General features: G+C 37.9%; 2 protein-coding genes and 1 non-coding gene across 7 annotated transcripts in view; 2 read left to right on the top strand and 1 right to left on the bottom strand.

Annotated features, from left to right (window-relative positions):
- Positions 1-9,064, top strand: part of IFRD1 (interferon related developmental regulator 1) — a 27,374-nt gene extending 18,310 nt beyond the window's left edge. For both annotated transcript variants that reach the window (XM_024129573.3, XM_028489852.2), the window contains 4 exons: positions 5,105-5,239; positions 5,740-5,868; positions 6,324-6,419; positions 8,271-9,064. In XM_024129573.3, coding sequence (XP_023985341.1) covers positions 5,105-5,239; positions 5,740-5,868; positions 6,324-6,419; positions 8,271-8,360 — 450 coding nt within the window. In that variant the 3' untranslated portion in view covers positions 8,361-9,064. The remainder of the gene's footprint in view (positions 1-5,104; positions 5,240-5,739; positions 5,869-6,323; positions 6,420-8,270) is intronic.
- Positions 601-707, bottom strand: LOC112067202 (U6 spliceosomal RNA). Its single transcript, XR_002893145.1, has one exon. It is a non-coding gene; the product is annotated as a U6 spliceosomal RNA (small nuclear RNA).
- Positions 9,065-12,547: 3,483 nt separating the features above from the next.
- The window catches only part of LSMEM1 (leucine rich single-pass membrane protein 1), an 11,273-nt gene continuing 4,663 nt past the window's right edge, over positions 12,548-19,157 (top strand). Inside the window, exons 1-2 of one of the 4 annotated variants that reach the window (XM_007120027.3) lie at positions 12,548-12,909; positions 16,790-16,918. In XM_007120027.3, coding sequence (XP_007120089.2) covers positions 16,795-16,918 — 124 coding nt within the window. In that variant the 5' untranslated portion in view covers positions 12,548-12,909; positions 16,790-16,794. Of the gene's footprint in view, positions 12,910-16,200; positions 16,228-16,789; positions 16,919-19,157 lie in introns of those variants that run through there. The other 3 variants (XM_028489847.2, XM_028489848.2, XM_028489849.2) reach the window with 3 other exon arrangements.

Raw genomic sequence — 19,157 nt, 5'->3', positions numbered from 1 at the left:
TATCACATTGATTGATTTGTGTATATTGAAGAATCCTTGCACTCCTGAGATAAACCCCACTTGATCATAGTGTATGATCCTTTTAATGTGCTGTTGGATTCTGTTTGCTTGTATTTTGTTGAGGATTTCTGCATCTATGTTCATCAGTGATATTGGCCTGTAGCTTTCTCTCTTTGTGACATCTTTGTCTGCTTTTGGTATCAGAGTGATGGTGGCCTCGTAGAATGAGTTTGGGAGTGTTCCTCCCTCTGCTGTATTTTGGAAGAGTTTGAGATAGGTGTTAGCTCTTCTCTCAATGTTTGATAGAATTCTCCTGTGAAGCCATCTGGTCCTGGGCTTTTGTTTGTTGGAAGATTTTTAATCACAGTTTCAATTTCAGTGCTTGTGATTGGTCTGTTCTTATTTTCTATTTCTTCCTGGTTCAGTCTCGGAAGTTTCTCATTCTATTGATTTGAGTCTTCTCCTTTTTTTCTTGGTAAGTCTCACTAATGGTTTATCAATTTTGTTTATCTTCTCAAAGAACCAGCTTTTAGTTTTATTGTTCTTTGCATTGTTTCCTTCCTTTCTTTTTCATTTATTTCTGATCCGATGTTTATGATTAAAAATATGGAATGCTTCACGAATTTGCATGTCATCCTTGTGCAGGGGCCATGCTAATCTTCTCTGTATCGTTCCAATTTTAGCATATGTGCTGCCGAAGTGAGCTCTCTTTGCTATTTTTGTTAAGTTTTTTGTAAGGAGGGGAGTGTCTGGTGGTGGCTTAGTGTAGTTATAAGGTGTTCAAAAATATTAGTTAAACCATAGGTTGATTTACATTAGGTTTTTGTAGCACATGTGTGGCATCAAATTATTCAGAGCCTTTTGCTAACATTAATTATTTTGTGTTATTATTAACCTGGAAATCTAGCTATGTGATGAAATTAGCCTGTGAGACCTAGTAAAAATCTCTCTGAAGAGCTGACTTTTAGGTTGGGTTTTAAAGAATGAGTTGGTGAAATATTAATAATAGCTATTTGTTCAAAGTTGATATGAAGAATTAGTAATCCTTCGTTTGTGAGAGCTTCCTTAGTTTACTTTGTGTGTCTGCCATGTAACCAAGCAGGTAAAGAGTGTACTTAGGAGCTGCTCTGCCTGGGTTCAAATTCTGTCTTCCACCCTTATTAGCTGGTTGATGTTGGGCAGCTTCTCTTTGCCTCAGTATCCATATCTTTACAATGGAGATAATAATAGTCACTACCTAATACGGTTCTTGGGAACACATGCCAAGTACAGTGTAAGTGGTAGCAGTTCCTGCACTATTAACTGAATCATGTATTACCTCCCTCTTGCTAGTACTCTAGTAAGTGGCCTTTTAGGAGCTCTCTAGGGTAACTTAAACTAAGACAAGGACTATTTAGTGAGTGGAATTACAGGTCTGAGGGCCATGTGATATGCTGATTCAGGAAAGTATACCAAAATATAGTATAGTCAGATCTTCCCTAATTTTCCCTGCTCTATCCCCCACCTAAGCTGACAGGGGAAGTGCTTCAGGACAGAGAGACAGAGCAGAAACAAAGAAAAGAAAATCTGAAGACACAACACACTCCCCAGGCCTTAAATCACTTAGATTTTATTTTTCCAGAAAGGACAACCCCACGTGCTTCTCATTTCTTGCCTTTGTTTATAGGATAACTGACTCATGTAAAAATGTCTCCATACCCTGATGGAGACATTCTGCCTCAATTAGCAGGGAATGAAAAGAATAAAAGTCTTTGTAGTTGAGTAGAGTCAGGTAAAACCATTCTAGAAATAGTAGTCAGCGCTTTGCAGTGAAGTGGGGAGAGATCAAATTCTGTTTTAATGTTAGGCTTCCCTATGATTATTTTTTAACACATAGGACAGCTGTGCAAGATCCAGCTTACTGCATTTTTGTTTACAATCAGTGCTCCAGTGACTTCTGTATAGAAATACTAGATTGGGGGATGATTTTTGTGACCTTAAGCATCTCATCCTGTGTATTTAAACTCTTCTAAAAGTTTTCTGTGGTTTCATTTCATTCTAATGCCACTCAGCCTTTGAAACCATTTAACTTATAGTCATTTTAGTATGAAATAATTATCTTTAGCTGACCTGTTTGAAGCAATTATATTGTTAGACTGAAACAGCCTATATCATAAAAGAGCTGTAGCATAATGGATGTTTATGTACTGTGTTTTATATATTTTTAGAATATATAAATATATTTTACTTAGGCCTTAAATAAACCTGTGAGATGTGGGTGGTATTAACTATCCCCTTATTATATCAGAGGACCTGAGACACAGATTGCTAATGTAATTATGCCCAAGGTTATATATGTCTAAGTAATGGATGTTTGTGATTCAAACATAGATGTTCTGACTGCAAAACCTGTTTTGTATGACAGTAAACTTCCTCATATAGCTGTAATTACTACACTGATTTTTTAAAAGTCCAATTCTATGTAAATTCCTCTAAATCTAGAATATTGATGTAATAGTTCATGCTTCATAATTTATTGGGCCTGTCTTATTTAATCCTTAAAACTATCATGTGGTGGGAGGGTGGATATTTTCATTTTACAGGTGATGAAACAGATTCGTAATTTTTAAAACTTGGTGTAGTGAGTAGTAGGCTTGAGGTTCTGATCTAGGACTTTTGACCCCGTTGTGTGGCAATGACTATGCAATTTTCTTTTCATTATTGATAAGAGTTAGTTAGGTATTTGTCCCTCTAGAAGCCCATTTTTCATTTGTCCCTGAGTGTAAAGTTTTACTATGCAGTTATCCCAAACTTGAGTAAATTGCCTTTTGGATGCTGTTTATGGACTATTTTTGTTATATTTTAGGTTTTCTTTCTTTTTAAAGCACAGGCACTTTATGGAGACATTTCCCTACAGTACTTAATATTTATTTTCACAAGTACTATATTCAACTCAATGGTTCAGACTCTGTAAACTAGATTGAGTTTTATTGATTGCTAAGATTATTTACCATGGAGTTTCTCAACTTCAGCACTGTTGATACGTTGGGCTGGATAATTTTTGTTGTTGGAGGGGTGCTATCTTGTACATTTCAGGATGTTTAGCAGCTTCCCTAGCTTCTACTCATTAGAGGCCAGTAGCACCTCCTGGCAGATGATGATAACCAAAAATGTCTTTAGACATGGTCAGATGTATGCTGGGAGGTAAGATTGTTGAGACCACTAGCAGTAGTTCTCAGTTCTTAGAACAAATTAAGGTAATGCATAAAGTCTTGTTAATTTTTGGTGTATTCTCCCATATACATATTTTTAAATCTTCCATAAATTTTCTTTTTGAGAATAATACAAAAGAACAAGTAGTCAATGAAATGAGTAGAGAACTTCCAGTCCCTGAAATTTATTTGTTTCTAGCAGTAAAATGATTCCCGTTTTGTTATGATGGAATCAAATTTATTGGAATTTAAATATACAGATCAAAGTATCATTGGACTGTTTTAATAACATCTTATCAGCTTTGGTACCTGCTTTTCTAGATGAAAATCTTCTTGACAGGTGTTATTTCCAGCTAACTCAGACATAGGAAGTTGAATCAGAACATTTGAAGAAAACATTTGTTAGAACAGTTAAGAATATACAATCTCTAAAATACTGACAATGAGAAAATACTTTAAATTAAGAATATCTGTGTTAATTTCAAGCTTATTTTCCATGAGTGTAATAATTTTTTTCATTTTAGACATTAAAAGAAATTATATTTATAGTTTTTGAGATTTAACAATTATGTATACAGTGTGAAGAATGCCTAAAATAAGAGCTGCTTGTTTTATTTTTGGCTGCGTTAGGTCTTTATTGCTGCACGTGGGCTTTCTCTAGTTTCAGCGAGCGGGGGCTCCTCTTCGTTGCGGTGCACGGGCTTCTCATTGTGGTGGCTTCTCTTGTTGCGGAGCATGAGCTGTAGGTGCACGGGCTTTAGTAGGTGCAGCATGCGGGCTCAGTAGTTGTGGCATGTGGGCCCTAGGGTGTACAGGCTCTAGGGTGTGCGGGCTTCAGTAGTTGTGGTGTGCGCGCTCAGTAGTTGTGGCTCTCGGGCTCTAGGGCGCAGGCTCAGTAGTTGTGGCACATGGGCTTAGTTGCTCCATGGCATGAGGGATCTTCCCAGACCAGGGATCTAACCCATGTCCCCTGCATTGGCAGGCGAATTCTTACCCACTGCGCCACCAGGGAAGTCTGAGCTGCTTGTTTTGGTAGAATAAGTTAAGTGATTGTTACCACCAATGCAAAAAATGTTAAATAGGCATTAATAACTAGAACTGGAGATGGGTCACCTTCTGGCTTCCATGAGTGTCTGCTCTAGTTTTGGTCAGCTAAAGAACTTGGAATCATCTTTTAGTTTAATGTGGTTGTAAAATTTAATCAGGGAGTAAAAACACCCAAAATAAAGAGACTTTCAAAGTATAGCCACTTAAACTGTAAAAAGGAAGCCCATAGTCAACTTAAGGTCATAGCAAATAGTAATACATTTTGTGGCTTCCCTCCAAAAGGGATTAAAATATCTTCCTTTCTTAAATAATTTAATCACTTGAGTTGTGCACCTAATGTAAATACTCGGTTGCTTATTTGAAATATGACCAATAAATTAGAAATTAGGTGCTTTAAAAAGCATTACTGATAGCTTGCCCTTTTGGAATAAGAATATTTGGAATTCTGGGAATATGTGCTTTGGGGACTGTGCTTTGGGGACTAGGGAGCCAGGGGGTAGAAGCTGTATTGGTTTATGTGTATCTGACTATCATTGAACTTGGAAATCCCAGTAATGTCTTGAATACAGTAGGAATACAGTAAGCATTGGTTGAATGCATCTGGTTATACTTGGAAGAGGAATATTCATTGTTTGGTGGTAGTGTATCATCTTGTAGGCAACATTTCTGGATTAAATTTTTGCATGACAATAAGTGTTTATGTGTGTATCTGTGCCAAGATCTCTAAACAGCTCAAAGATTTGCGTTGCTCTGTGTAACCCTGTTGGATATTTCCAAGGTGGACTGTTTTTTGTTAACTCTAGAAGAGGTTTGGGGGAAAGAAACAACAAACCACAAACAAAAACAAATTTTTTTTTTCTGACCAGGACTTTTTTTACGAAGACATGGAGTCTTTGACTCAGATGCTTAGGGCTTTGGCTACAGATGGAAATAAGCACCGGGCCAAAGTGGACAAGAGAAAGCAGCGGTCGGTGTTCAGAGACATCCTGAGGGCGGTAGAGGTAGGCCACTTAATGCTGTAATAGATACTCCTTGATGGTTGGTCTGTAAACCCCATTTATCTTCCCTTCCTTTCCTAGATATCTGCTTCCCCCAATTTCACCACTGGCTTATGAAGATATCTTGTCTTTCTGACTTGTCCTGTAACCTCCCCTCCCTCCGCCCCTGCCAATCCTAGACCAGTACAAATATCTGACTTTTTCACCAAGTTTGTTGAGTGCTTTTGAAATTTAAAAACATTCACAACAATGTGGTTTTGCCATTAATATTTATCCAAACTTAGTTGTGTCTTCAAGTCTACCACAGCTAGGCAAATTCTACACCCTTATATGTGGGATAGTACTTCCACTTTCTAGTCTATTCATATTTCAGGGATGGAGGTATCTGTTTAAACCGCAGTATTCATTTCAACATATACATGTCCATTTAGAAATTGTGTTTATGTAGGATCTCTTTAGATCATTTTGGTTCCTCTTACAATTGTTGTTCTTCTATTGGCCAGGAACGGGATTTTCCAACAGAAACTGTTAAATTTGGTCCTGAACGCATGTATATTGATTGCTGGGTCAAAAAACATACATATGACACCTTTAAGGAGGTTCTTGGATCAGGGATGCAGTACCACTTGCAGGTGAGTGGGTGACATCCTTTCTGTATGTTTGCTTTTAAATTAGGGAGGAGTTTTAAATCTACCTTACTTAACTGGCTTTTGAAGTTAGTTTGAATATACAGAATGTTTTCAGCATATGATATGCAAAATAGCAAATTTATTTTTGAAGGTTAAATTGAATAAATATGAAACTCTTCTTTTTGTTTTTGTATTGTGTAGGCCTAGTGGAGCATCTGTATAGCTGTTGGAACACTATTGATATCTTTGTAGGGAAGCAGATAGTTTGACATCGCTTTCTTGAATTCAAGGCATTGGAAAACCATTTGGTCTTATGAGAAACAGAAAGAAAATAAGTGACTTAACATTCATATTTATAAGCTCTACATAACTTCTGTTAACCAGATTTCAGTTTATGTAGTTAAAAAAAAGAGCTGATATTTAATACTGAGCCTTATTACCTTTCTCTTTTATTTAAGTCAAATGAATTCCTTCGCAATGTTTTTGAACTTGGACCCCCAGTGATGCTTGATGCTGCAACACTTAAAACAATGAAGATTTCTCGTTTTGAAAGGGTAGGTTTGGTTTTTGTTTTCAGTAGAACTAAATGCACAGAAGAAAAGTGGAGCCAAAGCTTTGATTCTGCCAGGTGATAAGTATTTAGCTATGTCTGTGAGATTTTAGTTCTCATGATGTTTCGGACACAGAGTAGCTGGACTAAAAGTATAGAAACTTCACTGCATTTAGAGTATGGAGGGTTATGATGAAAAATTTTTATCCGTAATCCTATTAACACAAGCTATTTTCATTTTTTGTTTCCTTTTGCTCTATGAAGTTTATATAGTTAAGGATAAATATTTACACAGTGCTTCTTTCATATCAGATAACTGAGCCTAAACTTAGTAAGTACCAGATTCATTTTACAAGTGAGGAAACAAATGTTCTCAGAGAGTTTGTAACATTAAATAGTGGTTAATATTATTTTTATTTAACATTTCAAAAACCCTTATATTTTTATTTTTTTTACTAAGGTAAAATTCACATAACATAAACTATTCTACACTGTACAATTTAGTGGCATTTAGTACACTTACAGTGTTGCACAACTGTCACCACTGTCTAGTTTCCAAACATTTTCAACCACCTCAAAAGGAACCTTATGTCCATTAAGTATTCATTCTCTGTTCCCCTCCCCTCTTCTCCCCCCAGCTGCACATTCACTAATGTGCATTCTATCTCTGGATTTACCTATTCTGGATATTTCATATACATAGAATCATATAACGTGACCTTTTGTGACTGGTTTTTTTCATTTAGCATAATGTTGCCAAGGTTCATCCATGTTGTAGCGTGTCATTACTTCAGTCCTTTTTGTGGCCAAATAATCCTTCATTGTGTGGATATGCCACATGTTTATCTGTTCATTAGTTGGTGGACATTTGGCTTGTTTCCACTTTTTGGCCCTTTTAAATCATGCTGCTATGAACATATATGTACAAGTTTTTGTTAGAGCACCTGTTTTTGATTCTTTTAGGTGTATACCTAGGAGTGGAGTTGCTTGGTCACATGGTAATTCTGTGTTTAACTTTTTAAGGAACCACCAAACTGTTTTCTACAGTGACTGTAGTGCATTTTGCATTCCCACTAGCAGTATAAGAGTTCAAATTTTGACATCCCTACCAACACTTTTTTGGTTTTATTTTTGTTTTAAATTATAGCCATCCTAGTGGGTCTGAATTGTTTAATTGTATATTATAAAGAATTTTTACATTTAATCATTTTGATGGCCATATAATTGATTGTTGGGTATTTTAAAACTTTAATAAATACTAATATTTTTACATAATTTCTCTTTTGAATTATTTCTTGGAAGAAATCCTTGCATAGGACTACAGGGCTTGATTATGATTTTTTGATATGCATTGCCAAATTACCTTCCAAAATAAGTCTATCATTTTTAATTATTTTCAGTGGTGAATGAAAGCATGTAGCTATTACACACATATTTGACAGCATTGGGTTTTATAATTTTAAAAATTTGTTAGTTTGAATGAAACCTTATGATATTTTTCCTTATTTTAATTAACAGCAAAGTTGAGTATTTTGTTCACATTAATTCATGATTTGTCTTTTCCTTTATCAGAATAAATGTTTATATACTTTTTAAAATTTGTTTGGCTGGAATTTTCTTGGTATTTTATTTTACATGTTTGACTATTTTTTTTCATACAGAATAGCCATGAACTATAATGTGTTAATTTTCCCCCTCATTCTTTGTGTCTGTCTTATAAACATTTAAAATATTTCTAGAGTCAAATTAGTTCATTTCTTTCCTTTGTGATTTTTTTATTTATCTTTTTTTTTAACTTTATAAGAATATCTGAAGCCTTAGTGGCTCACCTGTATTTTCCTTTTCTTCATTTCAGCATTTATATAATTCTGCCGCCTTCAAAGCTCGAACAAAAGCTCGAAGCAAATGTCGAGATAAGAGAGCAGATGTTGGAGAATTCTTCTAGGTTTTTAGCATTTGAAGACCACTTTCTAATTTCCCTTTTTTTTTTTTTTTAATAATTTCTAATGTATTTAAACTCTAGAGACAGTTTTTTATCTTGGGTTAACAGATAGCTTTTGTAGTAGGGGTTATATTATAATTTAATGTATAGTATTACAAATGGTGAGTTCTGGTTATTGAATATTTTCCATATATATAATCAGTAAACATGAATAAAGTGTTTGTAGTGTGTGGTCATTTTCTATTTATGAAGAGAGCAAAAATATAGTATTTCACTTGATTTCGTGATGAGAAAAACTATTAGCTGAGGTTACATTTCTTACGCTGTGGTTGTCAGAAATATTGATTATAATGATATAGATATACAAGGTATTTAACTTAAGATCTTAGACAGATGAGTTCTGGATACAATTTTGGGAGCTAGATCTTCTGGAAAAGCTGCTATTATTTTCAATTTTAAATGGAACCTAATAATTTTGTCACTGGGATCGACAAAGGGAATTATACCATGAGACCTTACAGCTGCATTTACAGGCCATTCAGCCCATCTGTTATTCATAATGAATTTGTATATGTCAGAAAATTTGCTAACCTTGACCTCTGAGGGCAGTAACACTAATTTTATCTGCTGTGTAAGACCTTGTGCTCTTTATTTTGAAATAAAGATCTTTTCACACTAAAAGTGCTTCTTTTTTAATAGAAGAAACATTTATGGATTTGAAGTTCAGAGTTCAAAATGATGAAATGGGGTAGGGAGAGAGTGAAAGAACTTGCTTTGTATATTTGGAAACATGAAAATAAATGAAAAAATGTAGCAATATATCATTGGCATTCCAACTATTAAGACTGTTGCTGCTTGGTTGCCCATGAGGTGATTTTTTTACTTTATGGGAAGTTGTAAGCATTTTGACAATGCATTAGGGTTTTGTTATTATTAAACTTTATATTAAAATTACATTGCACAAGTAATACCTGCAGTTTAGAATTCATAGATTTATTTCTTTATATTAATGCAGAAAATAGTGATAAGAGGGGTGGGGAAGCATGTAGATAAGGACCAAAATAGAGGTATTTTTTCTAAACTAGCATTCCTCTACCACATCTTCAACCTCTCCTGGGAGGTCTGATGTGCCCCCTTCATTGAAAATCGTTGGCCGGCCTGTGCAACCACTCTTGCTTCTGGGAGTATGAGTTCCATCCCTCAGAAGCAGTGCAATGGAAAACAGACTTGGAATCTCGAATCTGGCATTGTGTGTTGTCACTCTTTATATTCCAAGTAGGTTAGAACCATGGAGAAGAGATTGCAAATAATATTTTTTTCTAAATTTTCAATTTCATTTATGTATATTTTAAAATACTAACGAATTTTTATTCAAGTGATGTATATACATAGTATAATAGTATTTCAAGGCTTATAAGGAAGTTAGCTCCCTGTGCCATCCTTTCCCATTTCTCAGGAGGCATTTCGTTCCAGCCTTTATAGTTTTTCCCTAGAACCTTGGTTTCAGATTTCTAAGTAGTATGCTTACACAGCTATTTCTTTATTCGATAGGCGAAGATTTCTGCCTTTTTACTTTTCCCTTCTCCCATTTTTTGTTTTTTGTGTTTTTTTGGGTTAAATCAGCATCGTTTGCATTATAGTGACCATATTTCTATTCATCTCTGAACTAGATGGTTTACTATGCTTACATTTCCATTCTCCTAGGACATCTTGTCTTCGTTTTACAAACACAATCGCTAACTTTTCCAAAATAGTCCCAAGTAAATTTGTAAAATTCTTCTTTACTCTATCTTCCACATGGTCAAAGCCCAACAGAGTACTTGTTTCAGTCTAGACTAACTTCTCTCTCATCTTAGTATACAGCTGTTTCCTGAAACTTCATCATCCTGGGATTTGTATTCCTCTCACGAGTTGGATTACACATCTCCTGGACCCCCTGTCTTCATTATTAGGTTACTTTCCTGTTAAAGAGGAACACTTCCTTCAGTAACTTCTGGAAATGAGTGTGTGGGAGGTCAGTTATTTTGGGACTTTAAATGTCTGACATACTTTGGCTTGGTATATAAAATTCTAGGTAGAGAACCAAATTCAGGATTTTGAAGGCATTGCTCTATTCTAATGAAAGTGTTGCTGCGATATCTGATGGGATTTTAATTTCTGATTTGTTTCTTTTTCTTTTGTTCTTTGACTCTGTCTCTGCTGTTCTAAAAGTGGGTGGTACTGTGCTTTGGTGGACTCACAATCTGGAAAATACTAAGTTCTTGACCTCCCCTCTGCCTTCACACACACATACACATTTTCTTTGATCTGGAACTCCCATGAGATACTAGAGCTGCTGGGTTGAGCCTCTGGCCTTATTTCTTGGGAGATTTCTGTAACATGGTTTTCCAGTCTTCTTACTGCATTATATTTTTGGCTAACATGAAATTACCTGCCTGTATTTAGCTCCATACTTCACTTTTGCCTCCAGTTTCTGAGCCTGCCTGAATTCTGCAGGGTCTGTCACCTCACTCAGCAGTGATGGTCCTCCGGAGGTCTGCTAAGGCAGGTACCAACCACTCTTTCCTTCCCATATTTGATACATTTGTTGAAATCTTGCTCAGTGTTGTTTCCTCCTATTTTTATACTTGTGGTTTTATATTTTTTATTCTGCCTTTTTACTGGGATTTTAGGAGGAAGAAGATATAAGCAAGTGTTAATTTGTATATTAAATTTATAGACGGGTGCCTTTTTTGTCAAATTGATGGGTAGTTGCTAGACAGGATAACTGGGGATTCAATGTGAAAGAATGCTTGAGTTTTCTTCAGAGCAGTAAAATGGTATATGAGAGACCAATTCATTCCTTGATTCTTGGTTAATCTTGCTGGCTTAAAGGAATTTAAAATGGTCCCTGCCTAGTAAGTTCTTCGAGGTTCAGTCATTAACTTTGAACCAATTGGTATCTTTGACTCAAGTCTTTGGTAGCATGTTTTAATTTCCTGGGAATGAGATATAATATTTGAAAGAAAAAGCAAGAAATGCTTGAAAATATCCCCAGATTGAACAGTTCATGTGAGAATACCTATTTTCTTTCTGTGACTCAAAACTCTTCTGGATGTGGCCTTTCAGATACAGAGTAGATAAGATGAGGTAGGTTGTCTTGTTTTGTTCTTCACTGGTTCTCCAGAAGTCTAACGGCTCATAAGCCATAAAAAATCTCATCCCCCTCACTGGTGTAAAATAGGGTTGCATTCAGACTTTGGTAGGAGGAGTTGCTTAGTCTCCATTTTCCTCACCTTTGAGGCGGAGTGGAGGTGACTGATACTTCAAGGGTTAGGTTTACAGGAGAGAGAAAAACTGTTCAAAATGAGGCCATCCTATTACTTTTTCAAAGAATAGATGGTTTAAAACAGTTGGGAGATTAAAGCTGAATATGATAATTAAAATAATAGCTAACAAACATTCTCATTTTCCAAGAAATTTGGCATAGCTTTTAATGTATTATATGCTTCTGAGAAAAAGTTACCAGTTACATTGTCTTTCTTCATGAACTGGTCCTCAGGTATAGATGAAGCTTTGAAAGATGACACTCTTTTCCCCCACAGGGAGAGTGAGGTCCATACCGAATACAGACGTAAAAGGAATTTTGTGGAGCAAACATTTTCTAATTGACGTGCAATATGTCTCAAGGATGAATTAATGTCTGTCTAGCGATGGCAATGGAGGGTAGGATTATAAAGGGTTACGTATCCGTTTACCACTTAACCCTCAGTATGCTGCCTGGATAGTCAGGGGGGTGGGCTTGTGGTATAGTCTACTACTCACTGTGCTGCTTTTATGTACCCCAGAGGGCAGACGGTCCTTGGCATGTGTGAGAGGGAACCACGTCGGAGGCTGACATTCCTGAGAAAGGAGGATGCATTAAAAACTCACAGAATAAAGCCTTTGAAAAGGAAAGAAAGTTGATGAGATAAAGTGCTTCCATTGCCGGCAGTGGAGGCACTGGGTCTGTAGCCATGCAATCTCCCACGCACGGTCTGCTTCTGTAGCTACTGCAAGCCCTAGGCGTCCTCTGATCTGCCCTCATCCTGGTTAGACGGTCAGCCTTATTCTTTTCCTGTTGACTGGAGTCCTGTGCAAGTTAGTTGTCAGAGTGGCAGCTCCAGCCTGCTACCCGATATATATGGGAACACCTGGCAGAAGTGCAGGAACTGTGTCAGTTTACACATCCGCCAAATAAGGACGTAAATCTCAATCCAATCAGAACCTCATCAGTTACCAATTAAATCAAGGCATGGTGGTTTTTTTCTTTTTAAAGCATAGTCCCAGTACTATATTTACTAAAAACCTTAGGCACTATGAAAAAAAGTCAGTATTTGGAATCTTATACGGCTTGGCTAAGTTAACACTAAATATAGACCAGCAGTTTCATGCTGGGGTTTATGGGCCTTATAGGAGCACCGTGTGCTGAAGGGAGGCAAAGAAAGAGCTACAGAATTTCTGGCAAGTCATTATAGTTGCTTCTGAATAATTTGTTTTTCCTGGTAACCTAGCAGTCAAAGCTCACATTTTTGTAAGTAATTTGCATGCTATTAACTCTACTGAGACTGAATTATGATTCTTGAGGCTGGGATGTTTTTTGTTGCATGTGCTCTGTGCTTTTTTTTTTTTTTTTTTAATTTGTAAATTTATTTTATCTTTGGCTGCGTTGGGTCTTCGTTGCTGTGCTCAGGCTTTTCTCTGGTTGTGGTGAGCGGGGGCTACTCTCCGTTGCAGTGTACAGGCTCCTCATTGCGGTGGCTTCTCTTGTTGTGGAGCACGGGCTCTAGGCACGCGGGCTTCAGTAGTTGCGGCACGCGGGCTCAGTAGTTGTGGCGCGCAGGCTCTAGAGCGCAGGCTCAGTAGTTGTGGCGCACAGGCTTAGTTGCTCCGCGGCATGTAGGATCTTCCGGGACCAGGGCTCGAACCCGTGTCCCCTGCATTGGCAGGCGGATTCTTAACCACTGCACCACCAGGGAAGCCCTACTCTGTGCTTTTTTAACTTTTGATACAGATGATTTAGACTTGATTTTAAAAATTACTTCCTGGATGTGAAGAGGCACTGACTCTGAAATGGAATTATAGAACAAATTACCATGACTTGCTCAATAAAGCTTCCTATTAGCTTTGAATTAAATCCTATTATAACAATTTTGATTTTGTGGCAAGCAGTGCTGGTTTGAGTTATTTCTCTGGTTTGATACCAAGCACCTATGGGAAAAAGTAAAGAGCAAAGCAAATTTTCATAGACAATGATATTGGTCAGAATATTTATTAGTAGGTAGTCAAAGAATTCTTAAATGACAAAAAGAATCAGCTGTTAGCATTGATCTAAACTGGAGGAAAATAAAATTACTTACATGTTTCAGATCAAGGTATTAGAAAGGGTTCCATGAAAAGGATGCTACTTTGGTTGGTCAGTCTTACTTAATGAGCAAATTTGCACACCGCAGTCAAGAAGGAGGGTCAAGTCAGTGCAATGCAGAATTTAGTAACACTCTGGCTGCTCCAGCACTGCTGGTTGTTCCCAGATGCTCTCATGTGGAGATGCAAAGATAGCAACAACTGGGTGTCAAACAGCTATGGGTCCTGGCTTGAGGGCCATGTGATCTTGTATCCATTTACTCACAGGGTCATTTGCAGGCTCAGGGTCATTTGCAGGCTCTTGGCGTCCGTGAACCACACCCAACTCAGTTTTCTCTACTGGCTCTTTATTTTTCATTTGCATGTTGCATTTAATTAAAAATTAATTTATTTACATGCATCTATTTACATTGTGACTTTACCCAAATGAAGAGATTTCCATTCATAGCACTTCAGAGTTCACTCTTAGTTGTTATGTTAGTGCTTCTGGGTTTGATGTCACATTGAATCACCTTTTGAGTTAGCAGCAAGGCCAGTAGTTTGGAGATTTTATTAGTCATGCAGCTCTGAAGTCAGTTTTTGTAGCTATGATTTTCTAGCTAGTCCTCTACTTTGTAAACACTGATTCAAGCCTCAGTATGAGATTTAAGCAATAGTAATTACATCCCTAGAGGGGAAGCTAAGGCTCAAGGCTGTCAAGTCAGAGATCCAAAAATGAACCATGTGTCAGCCACCAAGCCTAAAATAGACGCTGTGTCTGGAACGATGATCCTATGATGGGACACAACCTTTATGCCTCATCAGATTAGTGTTTGGGATAATACATAAAGAGAGGATAAAATATAAAACATTTTTAAAAGAATAGTTTAGGAATCTGTGACCATGCATCAGTCAACTCTTTTGGTTTTATCTGTAAAAGGATGAGATTTGATTAATCTCTAAGGCCCCTCTGTTCTATATGCTGTTACTTTTTTTTTTTTTTTTTGTCACTTAAAGTCATTCCCTTAGGAATGATCCATGAAGTATATTTGGAATTCAGTAATATCTATATCTAAAGTGCTTTGGTAGTATCTTACCTAAAATATTCAGGGAGTTAGGTGTTCTTGTTAATTAAAATTTCAGCATAACTGAAACACCCTTTTAGATTTTTACTTTGAAAAAAAATTTAACTAGTTTATGACTTTTCAAGCTCACTTTTTCTTAGCTAGGGTTCTGGGGGAACTTTTTTTTTTTTACAAGTACTAGTAGGTTTTTAGTTATTACTGGGAAATTGTTTGGTCTTAATATTTTATCGTGCAGTTTAATCTGTTTAGTAAATGGCTGATACTTTTTTTTTATTTCAGATCTTCTATAGGTGTTCATCTTTTTTTTCCTGAATTTGGTTTCTCCTAACTCTAATCATATTTGCCTTCATTCTGTAGCTGGGCATTAAAGGAAATTTTTTAAATGTTAAGAGGAAGTCAATAGCGCGTTGCCACATATAGGCAGATGTGAAGTTTTCTGCATTGCTTTTACTAAAGTCCAGATAGATATGACATGAGGATTCTTAACCTGTTTTATGTTAGTGTACTTATTATTAACTGCCTCAAATTCTTTTGGAAATAGTGAGATTTAAATCCTAAATAAAATATTTTAGGTGTTCCAACTTAACATAAATCACTGGCTTCTAAACTTGGCACTGGGCATCTGAAGAGTAGGATTGGAGATTACCCTATGGAGTTTTCAGTCAATTGGGGAAATCAAAGATGTAAGCAAATAAATGCGATAAAATAGAACAGATGTTCTGATAGAAGAATGTACAGTATCCAGCAAGGGCACAAGGGAAAGACAGGTTGATTCTTAATGGAGGTGAGGTTTGAGCTGAGTCTTGACAAAGGATTCGGGAAGGGTGTGGAGAAGAAAGGTAGCACAAGGGAAGGGGCAGTGAACTCTGAAACGTGAGGCCTGCTTCCAGCCCAGCAACTAGCTAATGTATGATCTTGGGCATTTACCTTCTGAGCTTCAATTTTCTCATTTGTGGAAAGGATGGGGGCTAGATGAGAGCATGTCTAAAATCCTTTCCCGATCAAAAAATCCCACATCCATTATTAGACTCATTTTATGAAAAGAGATAACTGTGAAGGAGAAAGCTTTGATAGCAATCGGAATTTGTCTTCCTAGAACCTGCTTTTCACATAATTAAAAGGTCACAAGTTCTCTGTTGTGCTAGAGAGACATCTTAAAATAGAACTTTTTAATCCATTCAGATTTTTCAGTGTAGCTTGAACTTGTGCTATCGTTAGAGAATATTATCTTCAATGTAATCCACAATTTTAGAATACTTATTACGTAAGTGACCGCACTCTAAGGAAACACAGAAGGAAGAGACCTGAGAGGTCCTGAAGTTTAGCCTCCAACAACTGCAGTATTCATCTCCGTACTCAGTTTGCTAAGATTTTTGTCTTGAGGTCTCAGAGCCAGTCTGTAATGACTAAAGGATACCTTTAAGGTAGGGACTCCTATACTATATTGAGGGAGAATACAAAAAGTATAGTTTTGTATTAAAGCCTCATCAGTTAGAATGGTTCACAGTAACATTTTCTTCTCTCAGAATCTTTATGGCCACAGGCTGCCTAGCTTAATTTTATCTTTTTATGTGTTTATACATCATCTTCTTGCACAAAGGATTTGAGAAGTCTCACCAGAATACGAACAGTGTAATAAAGGGAAACATTCAAAAAGCAATTACAAAAAATTAAAAGAGGCCCAGGGAAAATATAGACAGAATTGAGAAATCTGAGCAGGAAGAAAGAGCAAGTGCAGATAAGCAGGGTATTAAAGCGTTAAAATTGGGACACACGCTTGACTCCGAGCTTCCTGGCAAGCAAAGCAAAAAAGAGTTTCAATGTTGTCCCCGAAAGGAACAGCTAAACTTTTCCAGCCCTTCATTTGGCAGTAGTATGTGTGGGTGGGTCTTCACAGGCCAGCCCAACTTCCTGTGGACTGTGATCCGTGTGAAGGCCGGCTCCCCAGCCCCGCCTCTCGTGTTTAACAGCAGTGTTTTCTTCCAGGGACAATGAATCCTTCCCAGGACACCGGCTCTGGAGGCATTCCTGAAGATAGAAAGCTTTATGTTGTGGATTCCATAAATGACTTAAACAAACTAAACCTCTGTCCTGCCGGATCGCAGCATCTGTTCCGTATGTGTGCCTTCCCAGGCTAGGCCGCCTGTCCGGGCTTCTAGGCCACCTAAAAATAACGATTGCTGAGCTGGACCTGTGGTCGTGGGCTGGGGGCGGGGTGGACGTTAGGAAGCCTCCGCGTTAGAGATGCTGTTTAGTATTAGGCAATTTTTGCTTTCGTTCTCTGAATACTTGCCAGGCTTGTGGGCTTTCTTGGCTCTTCAGCAAGATTTGAACTCTTGTCTTTAAAAGTTCTGAGAAGTTCCCTGTGGAGTTTCTCTCCCTGGAAAGCGGTGGAGGCTGCTGAGATGAGGCTTACTCATCCCTCTTGGCCACTTTTGTGCCTTCTAGTGAGCACAGCCAGGTCACCGAGGGTGCCCACTTTCCTAGAGAGGTCTTACTTCATAGCGGATTGTTCCACACGTTTATCTAGTTTAAAAAAAAATCATTAAGATTTTGTCGGGCAAAAAAGTCAGCTTCATTTTTTTTAGATTACAGATTGCCTCAATTAAAGCATTAGAAAGAGGAGGGGGGAAAACAAAATAAAAAGCTGCTGAGTGCTAAATACTACATGTGTATCTTGCCCCCTAAATATTATAAATGAGTTCTATCAGGTTATTCTGAGGCCAATCTTTTCTAGCTTAAATGCTGACATTCCAACACAGGTGATAAATGCCCACTTGTTTGTTTCACATGCACTCGAAACTCTTACTGTCCCAATTTTATGTCCATTATTCCCCTTCTAAATCCTTTTTGGTTTTATTTTATTTTTTATTTTATTTATTTATTATTATTTTTTGGCTGCGTTGGGTCTTTGTTGCTGCGCGTGGGCTTTCTCTAGTTGCGGCAAGCGGGGGCTACTCTTCATTGCGGTGCACGGGCTTCTCCTTGCGGTGGCTTCTCTTGTTGGGGATCATGGGCTCTAGGTGCGCGGGCTTCAGTAGTTGTGGCATGCAGGCTCAGTAGTTGTGGCTCACGGGCTCTAGAACGCAGGCTCAGTAGTTGTGGCTCACGGGCTCAGTTGCTGGGCAGCACGTGGGATCTTCCTGGACCAGGGCTCGAACCCGTGTCCCCTGCATCGGCAGGCAGATTCTCAACCACTGCACCACCAGGGAGGCCCCCTAAATCCTTTTTGAATTCTTGTTTTTCTCTTCATTTTAATTTGTTCAGATTTTCACCTGTTTTTACTGCAGTCGGTCTCAATAAATGCAGGTGTTTGGGTGCCAGCTTATGCTGTGGCTATGATTAGGAAGGAAAAACTCTGGAGGGTGTGACACAGGATGTCCCTATAAAGCACAGGACCTAGGCCCCCATCTCTCCATAATCAAGTAGCAGAGGGTGTGGGACTGATACAAAGTAGGAGGGATTACAGAAGGCAATTCAAGGATCTCCATTACCACAAGTTTCTGTATTTCTTTTTCAATTTAATTTGGGTGTTATTAGGCAAATAGGCCTTACAAAACAGTGACCAAATGCAGACAATTCATGGTTTGGGTGAACCAAGCTGTTTTATAAGCATGGTTGCATTTTCAGTTCAACTGTAAAACATTTAAGAGAACCTTGCTTCCAGAGCGTGTCTATCCTGGAAACAGCTTTTGGAAACCAAATTACATCAGGGTCATTTTGATGTTGTTGTTTAAATGGATATAAGCATAACTGGTTTTTTGCTGGTTATTTTTATAGGAAATAAAGTTTTCTGGGAGATATCTCAGAGTGTTCAGCCTTTCACCCAGAGTAAGTGGCCCACAGCCAGCTGTGTTTTATTCTTGGCTCACTTTGGGAAAAGGGCAACAGAGCCTCCATCACTCTGAACTCTTAACTTCTTTATTCCCTGCCCACCACCCGCCTCCCCCAAGCAAAAGAAAAATCCAAGTCCGGCTACATCAGTGTTAACACGGTCTTCAAAGAATTTTCCAAATAGGGGCTGAGGAGATAGCTTGACCCGACTTGTTCTTTGGATACTGATATAGAAGAAGGTGAAAAATTCTCAAAGAGCACCCGATCCAAAGACATTCCTCAAACATAAGTCTCTTTCCAGAGTGATCAGAGGGAAAATGGGCATATCCCTTACATCTCTCTCTTTTTATTTTTATTATTATTTTTTTTTGCGTTACGCGGGCCTCTCATTGTTGTGGCCTCTCCCGTTGCGGAGCACAGGCTCCGGACACGCGGGCTCAGCGGCCATGGCTCACGGGCCCAGCCGCTCCGCGGCATGTGGGATCTTCCCGGACCGGGGCATGAACCCCTGTCCCCTGCA

The sequence above is a fragment of the Physeter macrocephalus genome, chromosome 5, assembly GCF_002837175.3.
Source record: "Physeter macrocephalus isolate SW-GA chromosome 5, ASM283717v5, whole genome shotgun sequence".
NCBI lineage: Eukaryota > Metazoa > Chordata > Mammalia > Artiodactyla > Physeteridae > Physeter > Physeter macrocephalus.
This window is presented reverse-complemented; position numbering and strand designations above follow the sequence as displayed.